A 17,731-nucleotide genomic window follows, 5' to 3' on the forward strand; every position below is an offset into this window, starting at 1 on the left:
AACGCCTGTCCTGCAGCCCGAGGTCCTGCTGCTGGTACTGGAGCTCTGTGTTTCTGCAGGACGTCATCACAAATAGGATGTCCAACTGAGCAGCTGTCATGAGACAGTGATTTTTGCAAACATTGAAGAAGTGTGATGCTCATAAACAGAGTGGACTCTTCTGCCATTGATTGATTGAGACAGGGTCTCGTTCCATCGCCCAGGCTTGAGTGCAGTGGTGCCATCACAGCTCACCACAGCCTGGACCTCTGGGGCTCAAGTGATCCTCCCACCTCAGCCTCCCGAGTAGCTGAGACAACAGACACACGCCACCATGCCCAACTAATTTTTAATTTTTTTTAATTTTTTTTATTTATTTTATTTTATTTTTTTGTAGAGACAGAGTCTCACTCTGTTGCCTAGGATGGTCTTGAACTCCTGGGCTAAAGCAGTCCCCTTCCCTCAGCCTCCCAAAGTGTTGGAGTTACAGGCGTGAACTACCGTGCCCAGCCTTTTTTTCATAGCAGTTTTATTAAGTTGTATTTGCCATACCACCCAGTGTATCCATTTAAGCACCTGATTCAGTGGTTTTTCATGTACTCATGGAGTTATGCAGCCACAGTCGTAGTGCATTTCCATTACCCCAAAAAGAAACTGTACCTATTATGTACCCCATTCCCCTCCTCTGGCCCTGGCAACCACAAATCTACTCTCCGTCTTCATGGATTTGCCTATTCTCGACGTTTCATTGGGATGAAATCACACAGTGTATGGCTTCCCACACTTTACTGTGCTGTTTTCAAGGTTTATCTATGTGTCGGGTGCAGCCACCCCTTGGTATCCACAGGGATTGGACCCAGGAGCCTGCACCAATCCCCTGCGGGGATGCCGGTGTCCCACAGTCCCGCCTGCAAAACTCACTATACGAAGACTCAGCCCTCTGTATCCATGGGCTTCAGATCCCGCAATTACTGTATCTTATATCTGTGTGCGGTTGAATCTGCAGGTGTAGAACCCACAGATACAGGGAGTGGCTGTAGCTCATCCCTTTGTATGGTCAGAGAGTGTTCCGTAGCGGGGATGGACACGTTGTGTTTATTCACTCATCCACTGATGGGCATCGGGAATGTTGCCACTTTCTGTCTATCATGAACAATTCTGCTACAAACATACATGTACTTCTGTTGGAGGGGACACATGTTTTCATTTCTCTTGGGTGTGTCTATCCAGGAGTGGAATTGGCTGGGTCTTATGGTAACTCTGTTAGCTGTTTTTTATTTTTTTGTTTGTTTGTTTTTTGAGACGGCGTTTCGCCCTTGTTGTGAACTACCATAGGCTGGAGTACAATGGCACAATCCTGGCTCACCACAACCTCTGCCTCGTAGGTTTAAGCAATTCTCCTGTCTCAGCCTCCCGAGTAGCTGGGATTACAGGCACCCACCACCATGCCTGGCTAATTTTTGTATTTTTAGTAGAGACAGGGTTTCATCATATTGGTCTGGCTGGTCTCGAACTCCGGACCTCAGGTGATCCACCTGCCTCAGCCTCCCAAAGTGCCGGGATTACAGGTGTCAGCCACCACACCTGGCTCTGTTTAGCCTTTTGAGGAGCTGCCAGAGCATTTGCCATGCGGCTGCACCATGGTAGGTTCCGGGCAGCCGGGTTTGAGGATCCCGGTTTCTCACCCCTCACCAGCACCTGTTGCCAATGGTGGTTTTGCTTCTCTCCATCCTCGTGGCCTCGCTGTGGTTTTGACATGCGTTTCTGTGGCTGATGGAGTCCTGCTTGTCTGCTGGTCCCAGGGACCCAGAGGGTTTCCATGAAGCCGGGAGTCATTCTGCCTTGAATCTCCATTGCCAGGCCAGCAGGGCAAGCCCCTACCCCAGAGTGAAGGTGGACTTTGCCCTCTCGTGCCATGAGGACTTGCTGGCACCCATCTCTGAGCCCATCGAGTGGAAATACCACAGCCCTGAGGAGGAGATAAGGTGTGTGGCCCCTGAGCCCTGGGAGAGACCTGGCGTCCATGTGGCCACGCCTCTGGGGTGGGGACTCCTGGAGGTCACGCAGTGGGTTTTCAGAACCTGCCTGGGTGGGGACTTGGCAAGAGGCAACTGTGCCTCCCCTGGGTTGAGGGTGTGGATGCTGGAGCCAGACCTCCTGGGTGTGACCCCCAGCCCTGCTGCTTCCCCGTGCTGTGACCTTGGGCCCCAAGGTGCTGTCAGTTCTGTGGCTCAGTGTCCCCATTTTAAAATGAGGACGATGGTAATACCCACATCCTGGGGCTGTCTTCAGAATCACACGCGTCCCTCCTCATGAGGTGCCTAAAGCAGAGACGGGCATCCTGAGAGCCCAGCACTGACTGTGGCACTGCAGCCTCCTGGGGCCTGCTTGGGTGGGTTGTCAGGTGCTGTGGGCAGGGGCCGCTGCCTCCGGGCTCCATGTTCTGATTGCCCTGCAGCCTTGGACCTGCCTGCTGGCTCTGGGATTTTTTAAGACGAAGCCAACAGGTAAGACTTCCAGTTTCTAGTGAGCCCACTTTGCTTGTTCTGCTGGTTGGTCTGGTTTTATTCTGGGGCAGGGTAGGGATTTTTTTTTTTTTTTAATGCAAACAACAAAAAGCATTTCATCACTCTGCCTCCATGGGGAGCTTAGTCTGCACTAGTCAGAGGCAAGGTGGGCACAGTGGCTGGTGGGTCGGCTCCACCTTTGGAGGCTCAGTGGAACCCAGCCTGTTGGCATTCAGGGTCGTGCTCACCATCTCGCCAGCATTGTAATCACGCATATCTGCAGTTCACTGGTGGAGTCAGCCTCTGACATGCCCCACACTGAAGCGTCTCTTTTTCCCTCTGAAAAATCCATTCATCCTGCCACGTGTGGGTATTTGTCCTGACCCCATGGAAAGTGCATTTCTGTGGACGCCTCCTTGAGGTCTGTGGGTGGAGCTTGGCTGATCCGTGGGCATGCCGCTTCTCCAAGGGTCTGCTCACACTGTGTTTGGTTGGTCCATTCCAGGCAGGGTTTTTGCTGCCCTTGAGTGGCGGGGTGGACAGCGCAGCCACCGCCTGCCTCATCTACTCCATGTGCTGCCAGGTCTGTGAGGCCGTGAGGAGCGGAAGTAGGTGACATCTGTTGGCTTGAGGAAGGCTCCAGGGTCCAGCCCTTGGTTTGCCTGAGTCGGGGACCCAGGAGCAGGCAGAGGAAACACCCGTGCCATGGACATCAGGGTGAAGGGGGCTTTGCGGCCACACACAAATGTCACAGCGTCACATCCCAGTCCTGCAGCCAAGGCAGCAAGGCCATCAGCAGCTTCCTGGAGCTTTGGGCCCATGTGGCTCAGTCTCCAGAGCTGCACCTGCCTGCTCTGTGCGTGGTGTGGCCTGGTGGAGAGAACACAGGTGTCGGAGGTTCACATCCTCCCCCATGTGATATGGTATCAGACATCACCTTAGCATATGCAGCAGAACAGGGGTGATGATGCCCGCCGGATGGGGCTGTGGGCCATAGCGTGGGCTGGCGCTGCACAGGCATCTGGGGGTGTAGACCTGGGTGAAGCCACACGGGCACCTGGGGCCGTAGACTGGGGTGCAGCTGCACGGGCACCTGGGGGTGTAGACCGGGGTGGAGCCACACAGGCACCTGGGGCCGTAGACTGGGGTGGAGCCGCACGGGCACCTGGGGGTATAGATCAGGGTGGAGCCGCACAGGCACCTGGGGGCCGTAGACTGGGGTGAAGCTGCAGGGGCATCTGGGGGCATAGACTGGGGTGGAACTATGTAAACACCCCACACACTCAGGTGACGTCCTCCCATTCTGTCCTGGCGGTTTTCAGATGAGGAAGTGCTGGCTGATGTCCGCACCATCGTGAACCAGATCAGCTACACCCCCCAGGATCCCCGAGACCTCTGCGGACACATACTGACCACCTGCTACATGGCCAGCAAGAACTCCTCCCAGGAGACGTGCACCAGGGCCAGAGAGTTGGCCCAGCAGATTGGAAGGTAGAGTTGGTTCCTGGTGTTGGGCATGGCAGGCGGCTGACAGAGCTCAGAGCCGCTGGAAGCTCTGCCTGTGAGTGCATTGGTGACTGGCTTCATTCATTCTGCATCGTATCATCCACAATGTGGATAAACATGTCAGTGCTCCGTCCCTTTTTGTGGGTGAATAATATTCCACTGTACAGATAGACCAGTTTGTTTCTCCAGTCATCAGCAATTGCTTAAATGTGCACCTGGGAGCTTATCAAGGCTCTACTTTCTCTTGGTTTGAGCCAGATTTCAGGGAAGCTGTGTATGAGTCCTCCCTATCTGACCCACGCCAGTCTCGATGGTGCCTGCGATTTCCGCCCTTCCGTCCCCTCACTCCTTGCATTCCCAGTGCAGGCTGCAGGTCATATGTGCTCACCAGGGTGAGCGGCAGGTCCTGGGAGTTGGCTGTAGGCTGGCTCCTACCCCTCCTCCTTTCCCTTCCCCCACCCTCACTGCCTCTTCCGCGGGCAGTTCTCTACATGAGGTCAGTGGAGGGAGGGAACCTTTCCAGAGAAGAGAGACTGGGTTCCATCTAGAATGTTCCATCCATAATGGCTCCTAGGAGGAAATGAGCAGCTCCCCATCCTGTTTGTTGAGCTCAGCTAAAGCTGTCCCCGTGCCCTCCAGTGATTCTCCTCCTAGATATGTACTCAGAGGAATCAGAAGGAGGGACCCGAACAGATACTTGTTCAGGAAAGTCCATAGCAGCACCATTCGCAGAAGCCAAGAGGTAGGGACAACCCAAGGTCCATCTCAGATGAATAGAGAAAGAAACTGTGGTCCATTCACACGGTGGAATATTATTCACCCACGAAAAGGAGTGGAGCACGATCACATGACACAGTGAGGAGAAACCTTGAAGACGTGGTGAGGATGAAGGGAGTGGAGCCAGCCACACCAGGCCACATGGTGTTTGATTCCATTTCCATTCCATTTCCACGCAATGTCCAGAACAGGCCACGGCATAGAGAGAGAGGGTGTCTGTCACTCTCTGCATCTGTCACTGTCACAGCTGTCAGAGCTGGAGGAGGAGGGAGTGGGGACAGACTGCCATTGAGATGGGGTTTCCTCCTCTGGTGATGAGAAGTTCTGAGCTGGATGGTGGTGATGGCTGCACAGCACTGTGGATTGCTAAACACCACAAATCATACGCTTTAAACGGGTTACAATGGTCAGTTTTAGGTCATCAGGGCTTCACCGCACATGCGCACACACATGCACACATGTGCACACTCTGCCTTCAACGCCTACCCTTCTCCTTCCAGCCACCACATCAGTTTCAACATCGATCCAGCCGTGAAGGCCGTCATGGGCATCTTCAGCCTGGTGACGGGGAAGAGCCCTCTGTTCGCAGCTCATGGAGGAAGCAGCAGGGAAAACCTGGCCCTGCAAAATGTGCAGGTGCCCTGCCTGAGCTGGCATCCCCTGGGGGTGGGGGTGCAGGGAGCCCTGGGATGGCTGGTGCAGGACGTGCAGGTGCCCCAACCCGGGCCGTCGTCTCCATGAAGGTCATGGCACAGGTTACCTAGAGAGACAACCAGTGCTGTGGTCACAGCCTGCATGCCTCACTGAAGACGTCGGTCATGCAGCCTTGTTAACAAGGAGGGGGTCTGCGTGTGTGTTGGTGCGTGAGCATGTGATGTGTAAGAGCAAGAGCAGGGGTGTAAGGATGTGCATGCTCGAGTGTGTGCGTGAGCCTGAGTGCAAAAGCAAGAGGGTGCGTCTGAGCCTGAGTGTGAGCCTGAGCGTGAGCCTGAGCGTGAGAGGTTACACGAGTGTATGAGAGTACAAGCATGTGAATGTATGCACAAGTGTGGGTGTGCTTGTGAGTGCTTCTGCACAAGCATTTGTGTGGATGTGCGAGTGAGTGTGCACAAACGTGAGTGCACAATTGTGTACATGAATGCGTCTGCATGAGTGCACGAGCATGCCTGTGAGCGTGTGGGTGGGTGGGTGTGCATGAGTGTGAGAGTGCACGTGACTGTGTGTGTGTGTGTCTCTTTAATCCTCAGGGAACAGCCCAGACGCTGTCTGCCTCCTGGGCTACTGCACTTGGCTGGCTGCTCCGTGATGGGCGGAGGAAAAGATAGCTGGGGGCTCTGGCTTCTGGGATCTGTCCTGTCTCTCTTGTGTCCCCTTTCTGCTGTGCCTGGGTGGCCTCTCCCCTCCTGCCAGTGGTAAAAGGATGGAAATGCCGTTGCCAAGCTTTCTCCCAGGGACCCCACGACTCAGTCCTGCCACCAGTGCTCCCTCTGCCCTCCTGGGCTCCGGGTGCTCCCATCTTTGAAGGCAAGGCACCGCTGAGCTTGTGTGAGCCTCCTGGCGGTGGGACCACCCTGAGAGGAAGGCCTCGGGACATTGTGGGACTCTGAGACTCTGATGTTCCCAGAACACTAGAGAGCTCCTAAGCTATTTTAATTTTCTTGTTTTCAAGAGTTTGCGGATGTGTGTCTCCCCTGTGTTCCTTTGCAAGGGAACCCGTTATTTCCTCTGTTGTGTTTTCCAGGCTCGAATACGGATGGTCCTCGCCTATCTGTTTGCTCAGCTGAGCCTCTGGTCTCGGGGCATCCGCGGTGGACTCCTCGTGCTGGGATCCGCCAACGTGGATGAGAGGTGAGTGTGGCCCAGTGGCACATGGTCGTGGGCCCCTGAACCTCTCAGGTCTCTGAAGGTGACACGCTGTGAGGTTCTATCATCCTGTGCCTCTCATGGCGGGTTTGGTGCCTGGAACAACATCATTCCTCTAGAATTTCACCCAACCTGAGTGGCAGAGCGGATATCATCGCGTTCCTGCAGGTGGCTCTGGGTGCTCACCACTTTCATCAGCCTTGTGGTTCTTCATCTCTACTGCACCTCAAATTCATCTTCCTACCACCCTCTGCCATGGTCAGGCTCCCCTCATTCTTCTAGGCTGTTCCACTGCGTCTTAAGTCATTCCTTTGCAGCTAGTTTTTACCTCCAAACCAGAGTTCATTTTTTATGTGGACTGAAAATACTCCCCTTCTCATATTGCTTCCTTGTTCAACAAAACTCAGAGCTTCCCTGTTGTTTTCCAGATAAAATTCAAGCTGCCCCTCAAGCCCAGCAGTGGAGGCTGCTAGAAATTCTTTTCCAGCCTTGGTTTCCCCACTTCCCTTAGGTGAGCCTCTGCCCCTCTCAGCTCATCTGTGCTGTTCTTAGTTGCTCCTTAGGAGCTGAGGGATTTCAAAAACTATTTGTCATTTATTCATTTGTTTGTCTATGCATCCATCTATCCATCCATCAGTTGGGCCATCCATCTATCCACCCATCCATCCATCTGTCCATTCATCTATCCATCTATGCATCCACCCATCCATATACCCACTCATCTGTCCATTCATCCACCCATCTGTCTGTCCATCCATTCATCCATCCATCCACCAACCCATCCATCTGTCTGTCCATCCACCCACTGATGACCCATCTATTCATCCATCTACCAACCCACTCACCCACTCATCTATCCATCCATTCACCCATCTGTCTGTCTATGCATTCATCCATCCATCCATCTACCCACACATCCCTCCACCCACCTGTCCCTCCATGCATTCATCCACCCACACACCTATCCATTTATCCACCCATGTGTCTGTCCATCCACCCATCTGTCCATCTATCCACTCATCTATCCATGTATTCATTCACCATTTCATCTGTCCACCCACCCATCCATCCACCCATCTCTCCCTTTGTCCATCCATCCACCCATCTGTCCACATTTCCTTCCTTCCATCCATCTATCCCTCCCTTTTTTCTATGGTGTGAGTGTCTTTTTTTTTTTGAGACGGAGTCTTACTTTGTCACCCAGGCTGGAGTGCAGTGGTGCGATCTCGGCTCACTGCAAGCTCCTCCTCCCAGGTTCACGCCATTCTCCTGCCTCAGCCTCCCAAGTAGCTGGGACTACAGGCTCCTGCCACCATGCCCGGATACTTCTTTTGTCTTTTTAGTAGAGACGGGGTTTTACCGTGTTAGCCAGGATGGTCTCAATCTCCTGACCTCGTGATCCGCCCACCTCGGCCTCCCAAAGAGTGTGAGTGTCTTAATCACTCTACATCCTTGCCTGTCTGCAGATGTGTTCTCTTTTAAAACTTATTTTTTACTTTTAAGTCCTATTTTATTTTTCTAATTACAGAAATTTGAAATTAACACCTGATACTGTGTAAAAATTCTCATCCTCCTCATGCATATTTTGACCATTGCTTTTCTGGTGCCTCTGGTGCCTTCATAAGGGACTGATTTTTCAGGAGGGGTGTGTTGGCTGGCGTATATTCTGAGCTCTAGTGTAGTTGAGGAGATTGATGTTTGCTTTGGGCTCTGCATTGCTTTTGTAGATGAGGAAGAATTTGATCTGTTAGAAAATTGTGTTGTAACAGTTCCCCCTCACAACTCTTGTCCATCATTTTCTAGTATTTACAATGTTAACAAAGAAACAAGTATTTTTTCCAGGGTGGGATTGGGTTCTGGGAGCTGGAAGGTCTCTAGATGCCATTTACAAAATAAACAAATGGGCCGGGTGCGGTGGCTCATGTCTGTAATCCCAGCACTTTGGGAGGCCAAGGCGGGTGGATCACGAGGTCAGGATATCGAGACCATCCTGGCTAACACGGTGAAACCCCGTCTCTACTAAAAATACAAAAAATAAGCCGGGCCTGGTGGCAGGCGCTGGTAGTCCCAGCTACTCAGGAGGCTGAAGCAGGAGAATGGCGTGAACCCGGGAGGCGGAGCTTGCAGTGAGCCAAGATCGCGCCACTGCACTCCAGCCTGGGTGACAGAGCAAGACTCCGTTAAAAAAAAAAAGAAAAAGAAAAAAAAGAAAAGAAAGAAAATAAACAAACATAATCCCTCAGCTGCGGGACAGAAGGCTCTGTGGCTGTGGACACTCCCCTCGTGATGTTGTAGTGAAGCCCTTCTCTCTGTTTCCCATGCTGCATCCCCCTCTGCCGCCTTCTTCTCACTGGTCACAGCCAGTCCTCTTCCTCTGCGTTCTGGCGAGAATCTCGAATGTGTAGTGTTGACTTTTTTAAATTTCCCTATAATTCTGTTGTTGAATTGCTTCTGATTCTAGTTCAGTTGCATTCCTGTCTGCTCATCAGGGGCCTGTTGGACACCTGTCCTCCATCAGGCTTTCTTCTCGGTGGTGTGAATGAGTCAGAAACAATTCCTGTTCTCTGCAAGTGGGAGGAGACAGTGATAGCCCATCAGATAACATGTGTATTGTAGGAAACGTCTGCCGAGAGAGCTCAAGGAGGGGAAGGGAGAGCTGGGAGTTTGTAAGCAGTTTGCCCAGGGAGGACCCTACTGAGAAGTCGGTTTCATAAAGGCCTGCAGGAGGCGAGGGTGGGGTGGAGAAGAGCCTGTGAAGGCCTAAGTTGTGACCCCCCCAGGACTGAGAGCCCATCATTGTCACTCTGAAAGGCCTGGTCTTGAGTGGGGACTGGAAGACCCGCAGAGCTGGTTTTGGAATGTGTGCAGTGTGTGGGGCAGGGGGAGGTGTGAGAAGTCAGAGACAACTGTTTCCAGAAATTTCACTTTGAGGGGGAGAGGAGGTGCAGGATAGGCACTGCAGAGATCAGTGGGGACAGGAAAAGGAGTTTACTTTATTATTAGAGACAGGTCTTGCTCTGTCACCCAGGCTGGAGTACAGTGGCACCGTCACAGCTCACTGCAGCTTCGACCTCCTGGGCTCAAACAATCCTCCCACCTTAGCCTCCCAAGTAGCTGGGACTGTAGGCACGCACCACCATGCCTAATTTTTTTTGTTTCCGCTCTGTTGCCCAGAGTGATCTCCATTTGTTTTCTTGCCTTAAGATGCTGTCAAGACCAGTAGAGAGGGAGTGGACTTGCTGGTGCCGGACAGTGGGGATGTTGCTGGCAAGGAGATGAGAGCAGGTGACCAGGCAGAAGAGTGGCTTTGCTAGGGGTCCGGCCAGCATGCCCACAGCAGCAGGGTTGGGTTCAGAGGCAAGCCCAGGAGAAGGTTCCAGAGAGAGCAGGAGGGGAGGGGAGAGTGAAGTCAGCCCTGCGGGGTTAAGTTGGGGTCAGCACAGGAATGCAGAGCTGAGAGGCTGTGTTGAAGGTGGGCATCTAACAGCGTGATTTCGGCTGATGGAAGTGACCAGCCTGGGGGAATGCCATTTAGAAAATAAACAAACAAAATAAAGAGTGCAAGAGGAGGGGACAGCTGCTGGAACTCAGTGGTCCTGTATTGAAATTTATGGCCACACCTGTTGCTGGCGTCAGAGTCTCACCAATCCACCAAATCAGTCTTGATTTCACCAGAAAAAGTCTGCCTCAATTTTCCCCCTATAACTGTGCCTCCCCATCCCCATGGTCCCCACCTCCCAGCCGGAGTTTCCTTCCACCAAGACGAGGCAGCATCCTGGCCCCATGGGTCTGCAGGTTGAGCTGAGCTCTGCACTGCGGGATTTCCCCTGGCTGTGCTCTCTGCATCAGCCCAGGCGGATTTCCCCAGTTCTTGGCAGTTACTGGGGATGGAAGAGAAAAAGTGGTAAGATGGAGACTGTTGTCTCCCCTGGCCTGTCTGGCCCATATCCCAGCTCCTGCTAAAGGACCCTTGGATGGGACAGGACAGGGAGCGATGGGGTGACTGGAGCAGCCCTCACTGAAGGCAGCACAGGGTCTCACTTGTCCCTCTGTTGGGATGCTGGGGGTCTTACAACCCCGACATTGCACCACAGTGAGGGTCAGGAAGGGTGAGAAGGCATGGAGGTGTGAGTTTGGGAGTGTCAAGAAATGTGTCTGGTGGGATAGGCAGGGGCCAGCCTGGAAGGCCTTGCAAGGTCAAGGGCACCGTTGAGGGGATTCAGACAGTGGAAGGGCCTGGCCTGGCCTGGTGTGGAGGAGATGGGTGGTCAGCCAGGAGTCCCATGGAGAACCTAGAGGCCTGTGCCAGCGTTGGCAACGGGGCAGGATGGAGAAGGACGGCTGTAACCCAGGACCACAAAGTTAGTGCCTTCAACAACACACATTTATGGTCCCTCAGTTCTGTAGGACGCAGGTCCAGTATGGGTCCCCTGGCTCAAGTTAAGGTGTGGACACAGTGGCTTCCTTCTGGAGGCCCCGGAGAGAATCTGTTTCCCACCGTTTCCAGGCTCTGGAGTCCCGCCTGCTTTGGCTCACGACCCCTCCTCCATCTTCACCATCAGCGGCCTGGCATCTCTGCCTTTCCCCTGCAGTCAGGGCTCCCTGGACTCTCACTTTCACCCCCTTCTTTTAAGGACCCCTGTGATTGCATTTTGGGCCCACCCTGCAATCCAGCACACCCCCACATCTCAAGTCCCCAACTGAGTCCATCTGCAAAGTCCCTTTTGCCCTCTGAGGTAACAGAGTCACAGGTTCTGGGGATTAGGACGTGGGCATCTTAGTGAGGGATGGATTCTTCTGCCGACCACAGGCCTCAGAGTTGACAGGCAGGGGAGGGGCCCAGCCGCCCAGGCAGCAGAGTGTCCACATGTGTCGAGTCCCTGCTCACTCCCGATGCCCCAAGACCTCTGTCCCTCAGCTCTGTTCAGATGGCTGCTCCCAGCTCCGTGCTGGTGACCCCCAAAACCTGCCTGCCATCCCCGGCGTCTCCTCTGGTGCACTCAAAGGCCCTCCTGGGTCCTCTGCAGCCTCTGCCACCTTTGCCGGTTGCTCTGGGACTTCTCCGGGACCCTTGAATTTGCCACACTTCTGACTTCAGGGCCCCTGGAAGAAGCGACTCCCTGGCTGGCCAGGGTTGATGGAGTCTGCAGACCCTCGGGAACCCACGCTCTCTCTCCCTCTCCCTGCAGTCTCCTGGGCTACCTGACCAAGTACGACTGCTCCAGTGCGGACGTCAACCCCATAGGCGGGATCAGCAAGACGGACCTGAGGGCCTTCGTCCAGTTCTGCATCGAGCGCTTCCAGCTTCCTGCCCTGCAGAGGTGAGTGTGCTCACGGGCTGTGGCTCCGCAGCCACGGGGCTCCTCTCCCAGCACGGCCCCGGCCACCCTAGCCCATGCTCAGGCTCCTTCGTAGCTCCTGTTGCCTACTGAAAAGTCCTGCCCCTGCGCTGGCACTTGAGGCCTGCGACCAAGCCTCCCTTTCTTCCTGTGGTGCCTCCACAGCCCCCCGGCTCCGGCCAGATCACAGAGCTGCGGCCTCCTGCCTTCCCCGCCTGCCCTGCCTCCCTTCCCCGCCGTCCCCATGCCGACGCTTGGCGGACCGAGGCTCGCCACATCTGAGCAGAGCGCCTGTGCTTTAGCAGTGACTGCAGATGGATCAGTGCCCGGACCTTTCTTCGGCCTTTGCCGAGGTTCCCTGCCACGGGAATGTGTTTTCTTTTTTGCTTATCCTCACTGGAGTGACTGTGCTCCCCAGGGGACATCAGGCAACGTCTGCATACATGCTTAGTCAGCTTTGCCACACGGGGTGTGCTGGGTGTTAGCAAGTAGAGGCCAGGTGCTCCTCAATGTGGTGCAGCGCAGAGGCCATTGACGTTCCCTACAGCAGAGTCCCCTCGACCTGGGTGTGGACGGTGACTGGTGGACTGGCCCTGCGCTGTGCCTCCATCTCTGCCTCTCCTCCTGGAGTCGTGAGGCCACACCAGTGCCCACACTCCTCAGCCCAGGGTGCTCACCCCCACTGGCAAGACCAGCACTGCAAGCCTTGGTGACGTCCTGCCCACGGTGAACAGAGTGACCGGGGCCAGCGTACTCGGGAAACTTAGTCTGGGGATTCTCTCCCAGAGCTCACACCACCCTCGCAGCTGCACTGACCGACCTCTATGTGTTTTGGCCACAGCATCCTGTCGGCACCAGCCACCGCAGAGCTGGAGCCCTTGGCTGATGGACAGGTGTCCCAGACTGACGAGGTAATGGCGGTGGCTTTGTCATGGCACTTCCTGCCCTCCTCCCCACCTCCTGCATGGTGGTGCTGGCTCTTCCTACCTCCCTCCTGACCCCAGGATCTGTGCTCCATCACTGTCACTGGGTCCCTGGCCTGGGTGCTCAGGGCTCAGTGTCAGTCACATCGCTGGCCTTTGACACTTCAGTTCACTTCCTCATTGTTGGGGCCCCAGAAAGGGGATGACATGGTGGGAGGGGAGGGAGAGCAGATGGCAGGCGGAGGAACGCAAGTCCCTCGCAGGCAGGAGGGGCGTCTCTGCTTTAGAGCGATGTAGGAGGAGAATCGCCCTGGACTCCTCCACTGCATGCTGGCCCTTCGTGATGAGGCCCAGGCTGTGGTTTGTAGCTTAGTGGATGCTGGGGGAAGTGGCTGTGGGCTTTTTATGATAAAATCCATGCCACTCCAGCCTCTTAGGTCACAAGGACTTGCTGCTATGATTTCTTCCAAGCGTTTTCTAGGTTTCATCCTTACATTTATTTAGGTCTGTGACCTACTTGGGTTACTTTTGTGTGTGGTATGAGGAAGGGGTTCAGTTTCATTCCTTTGCCTGTGAATATCCAGTGGTCCCAGCACCATTTGCTGAAAGGATGATTCTTTCCCCCATTGATTTATCTTGGCACCCTTGTTGTAAATGTAGGATTTATTTCTGGACACTCAAGTCTGTTCCACAGATCTTTTCTGTTTTTCCTTATGCTGGTCCCACCACTGTCCTGATTATTATAACTTTGTAGGAAGGATTTTGGCTACTCTCAGCCTCTTGAATATCCATATGAATTTTGAGATCAGCTTGTCAATCTCTGGAGAAAAAAAAAGCTTTTGCGTTTTAACGGGGACTGCATGACGCTGTAGATCAGTTTGGAGTTTGGGGAGTTTTGCCATCTTAATCATAAGAACTCTTCAGGTCCATGAACATGAGACACGGAATGTCTTACTTATTTAAGTTGTCTCTAATTTTTTTTTTTTTTTTTAGACAGTGTCTCACTCTGTTGCCCAGGCTGGAGTTGCAGTGGCACAATCTCAGCTCACTGCAACCTCCGCCTCTCTGGCTCAAGCGATTCTCCTGCCTCAGCCTCTGGAGTAGCTGGGATTATAGGTGTGCATCACCACGCCTTGCTAAGTAGAGATGGGGTTACACCATGTTGGCCAGAACATGAGGCCTCGAACTCCTGGCCTCAAGTAACCCGCCCGCCTTGGCCTCCCAAAGTGCTGGGATTACAGGAATGAGCCACTGCGCCGGGCCTCTAATGTCTTTCCACAATGTTTTTTCTAGTTTTCAGAATTTAAGGTTGCACTTCTTTTGCCAAATGTATTTCAAAATATTTTATTGTTTTTGATACTCTGGTGAATGGAATTGTTTTATTAATTTCATGTGTAGATTGTTCATTGCTAGTTTATAGAGAAACACCATTGATTTTTGCATATTGACCATATACCCTGCACCTTGTTGAGCTCATGTGTTAGTGCTCAGAGCTTTTTAGTAACCTCCTTAAGATTCCGATTTACAGGGTCATGCCATCGCAGCTAGAGAGAATTTCTGCCAGGCCTAATGATCCTAACCCAGGGCACGCCCAGGCTGATGGATGTGTCTGTGTTCTAGTTTTTAACAAAAAATGTTAAAAAGTAAAATAAAAAAATCATTTTTTTAATAGAAAAAAGCTTATAGAATAAGAAAAAATATTTTTATAATTAGATCCATGACCCTCCAACTTCCGTAGGTCACAAGGATTTGCTCCTACAATTTCTTCTAAGAGTTTTATAGTTTTAGTCCTTATGTTTAGGTCTGTGAGCCAGTTGAGTTAACTTTTGTATGTGGCAGCTGACAATGTATTTGTGTTTTAAGCTGTTATAAGAGTCAAAAAATTTTTTTTAATTAAAAAGTTTATAAGGTAAGGCTGAGCACGGTGGCTCACACCTGTAAGCCAAGCACTTTGGGAGGCTGAGGTGGGTGAATCACTGAGGTCAGGACTTCCAAGACCAGCCTGGCCAACATGGTGAAACCCTGTCTCTACCAAAAAAATACAAACAAAACAAAACAAAAAACAAACACAAAAAGTTTACAAGGTATAAAAGTTACAATAAGCTAAGGTTAATTTATTATTGAAGGAAGAAAAATGTATTTGTATTAATTGACTCTAGCCTAAGTTTACAGTGCTTGGAAAGCCCACAGTAGCACAGTAGCGTCCCAGGCCTTCCCATTCACCCACCACTCACTCCCTGACTCACCCAGAGCGGCTTCCAATCCTGCAAGCTCCAGTTCTGGGAAGTGCCCTATGCAGGTGTCCCATCTTTTATCCTTTCTACTGTATTTTTACCATCCATTTTCTACATTTTTAGATACATAAATACTTAGCATTGTGTTAGACTGGCCCAGAGTATTCAGTACAGCAACATGCTGTGCGCGTGTGTAGCCTAGGAGCTCAAGCTGTACCATGGAGCATAGGTGCATAGGAGGCTAGACCATCTGAATGTGTGTAAGTGCCTTGAGGATGTTCACACGACGCAATGGCCTGGCTGTGTGTTTCTCAGAACGTATCCCTGTCATTAAGTGATGCACGCCTGTCTTTCTTGATGATGCAAAGATTTCTTTTGTTTTGTTTTGTTTTTGAGATGGAGTTTTGCTCTTGTTGCCCAGGCTGGCTGGAGTGCAGTGGCACAATCTCGGCTCACTGCAACCTCCGCCTCCCGGGTTCAAGCAAGCAATTCTCCTGCCTCAGCCTCCCAAGTAGCTGGGATTTACAGGCATGCGCCTCCACGCCCGGCTAATTTTGTATGTTTAGTAGAGATGGGGTTTCTCCATGTTGATCAGGCTGGTCTCGAACTCCCGACCTCAGGTGATCCACCCACCTCAGCCTCCCAAAGTGCTGGGACTACAGGTGTGAGCCACTGTGTCTGGCCAATCCATTGATTTCTATAAGGTCAGTAAGGTGTCTGTCTTTCATTACCGATTTTAGTTGAGTCTTCACTCTTTTTTCTTGGTCATTTTAGCTAAAGATTTGTCAATTTTTTTTTAATCTTTCCAAGCATAACTTTTTGTTTTGTTGATTTTCTCTATTGTCTTTCATTAATTTCCCTCCGATCTCTGTCATTTCCATCCTTGTGCTGGCTTTGGGTTTCATTTGCTCTTCTTTTTCTAGTGTCTCAAGGCAGAAAGTTAGGTTATTGATTTGAGATCTTTTTTCTTTTTTAAGGTAGGTGTTTACAGCTACAAATTTCCCTCCTAGCACTGCATTCAGTGCCTCCCGCATGTTTTGGTCTGTTGTGTCTTCATTTCATTTATCAAAGTATTTTCTGATTCCCTTGGTGACTTCCTCCTTGATCCATTGATTATTTAGGAGTATGCTCTTTAATTTCCACATATCTGTGAATTTCCAAAATTTCTGTTACTGAGTTTGTACTTTTATTCCATTGTGGTGAGAAAGCAACTTTGTATGACTTCAACATTTAAAGTTGTCTGAGGCTTCTCTCGTGGCCCAGCAGATGGTCTGACCTGGGAAGCATCCCGTGTGCCCTTGGGAGGAAGGTGGGTTCCGCCGCTGCTGGGTGCAGTGCCCTGCAGGCGTGTGCCAGGCCTCCCTGGTTGACAGAGTTGTTCGTATCTTCTGTTTCCTCGTTGATTTTTCATCTTAGTTGTTCTGTCCAATATTGAAAGTGGGGTATTGAAGTCTCCAGCTATTAGAGTTGAATTGAAGGAAGTAAATGTTACACTGGAAAATGCTCACTTCATGGGAAAGAAATCAGTGAAGCAGCCGCTTGTGCACCACCCGTCAGGTGCTGGGGACTCCGTGGTGGGCAACACAGACGTGGCCACTGCAGTGAAAACACTTAGCGTCCCCTGGAGGGATGGACAAGAAGGCCCAGCGATGGCTCTGGCCATACTGTCTGATGATGGCCTTGGGGTGTGGTAGCAATCGAGAGGGAATCGGAGCAGGTCTTGAACAATGGAAAGGGCCTGGGTTGTACGAGCCTCGGGGTAAAATTGGCTCCTCTGAACCTGGCTGGAAGCATTTGTTGCCTGGCGCTGCGATAGTGATACCAGCGGCATCTTGTGGCCTCCAACATGGCCCAGATTTCAGTGAGCCCCCAGCCCTCTTCTCTGAGACCCCACACTTCAGGGCACGGGCTCAGGAGGGCAGCAGACAGGCTCCATCTGCTCTATGTGCCACGCCTTCCATGGATGATTTTGTGGAGCTGCTGTCACTAATGACCCAGTGGCTTAAAACCACAGGAATTGCTTCCCTCACAGTTCCAGCGGCCAGGGTCTGAAATCAAGGTGTTGGCAGAGTCCTGGTCCCTCCGAAGGCTCTGGGGCAGTGGGCCCCAGTCTTGGCACCAGGGACCGGTTTCATGGAAGACAATGTTTTCCACAAACAGAGGGCGGGAGATGGCTTTGGGATGAGACTCTTCCACCTCACATCATCAGGTGGTAGATTCTCATAAGGAGCGTGCAACCTAGATCCCTCACTTGTGCAGTTCACAACAGGGCTCGCGCTTCTACGAGAATCTATGCCACTGAGGATCTGATGGGAGGTGGAGTTCAGGCGGTGATGCTCACTCGCCCCTCCACTCACCTCCTGCTCTGCGATCCAGATCCTGACAGGCCAGGGCCCAGTACCTATCCATGGCCTGGGGGTTGGTGACCCCTGCTCTAGGGGATCCTTTCTTGCCTCTTGCATCTTCTGGGGACTCCAGGTGTTCCTTGGCTTGTGGCTGCGTCGCTCCATCCTTTGCTTCCTTCTTCCCACGGCTTCCTCCTGTTCTCCACGTGTCCTCCTGGCCCTCATAAGGGATGTCATTGGATGCAGGGCCCACCCCAC

The 17,731-nt window shown here is 52.3% G+C and overlaps 1 protein-coding gene across 3 annotated transcripts in view; it reads left to right on the forward strand.

The window, feature by feature from the left end:
- Nucleotides 1-17,731, forward strand: part of NADSYN1 (NAD synthetase 1) — a 48,689-nt gene that overhangs the window by 26,214 nt on the left and 4,744 nt on the right. For all 3 annotated transcript variants that reach the window (XR_004029718.1, XM_030811438.1, XM_003278028.3), the window contains exons 11-18: nucleotides 1,840-1,964; nucleotides 2,438-2,486; nucleotides 2,992-3,094; nucleotides 3,809-3,977; nucleotides 5,270-5,405; nucleotides 6,511-6,617; nucleotides 11,822-11,953; nucleotides 12,813-12,882. Coding sequence is in view for 2 of the 3 variants with exons in the window: in XM_030811438.1 (XP_030667298.1) it covers nucleotides 1,840-1,964; nucleotides 2,438-2,486; nucleotides 2,992-3,094; nucleotides 3,809-3,977; nucleotides 5,270-5,405; nucleotides 6,511-6,617; nucleotides 11,822-11,953; nucleotides 12,813-12,882 (891 nt within the window). In the remaining variant the exon portion in view is untranslated. The remainder of the gene's footprint in view (nucleotides 1-1,839; nucleotides 1,965-2,437; nucleotides 2,487-2,991; nucleotides 3,095-3,808; nucleotides 3,978-5,269; nucleotides 5,406-6,510; nucleotides 6,618-11,821; nucleotides 11,954-12,812; nucleotides 12,883-17,731) is intronic.

This window comes from Nomascus leucogenys, chromosome 4 (genome assembly GCF_006542625.1).
Source record: "Nomascus leucogenys isolate Asia chromosome 4, Asia_NLE_v1, whole genome shotgun sequence".
NCBI lineage: Eukaryota > Metazoa > Chordata > Mammalia > Primates > Hylobatidae > Nomascus > Nomascus leucogenys.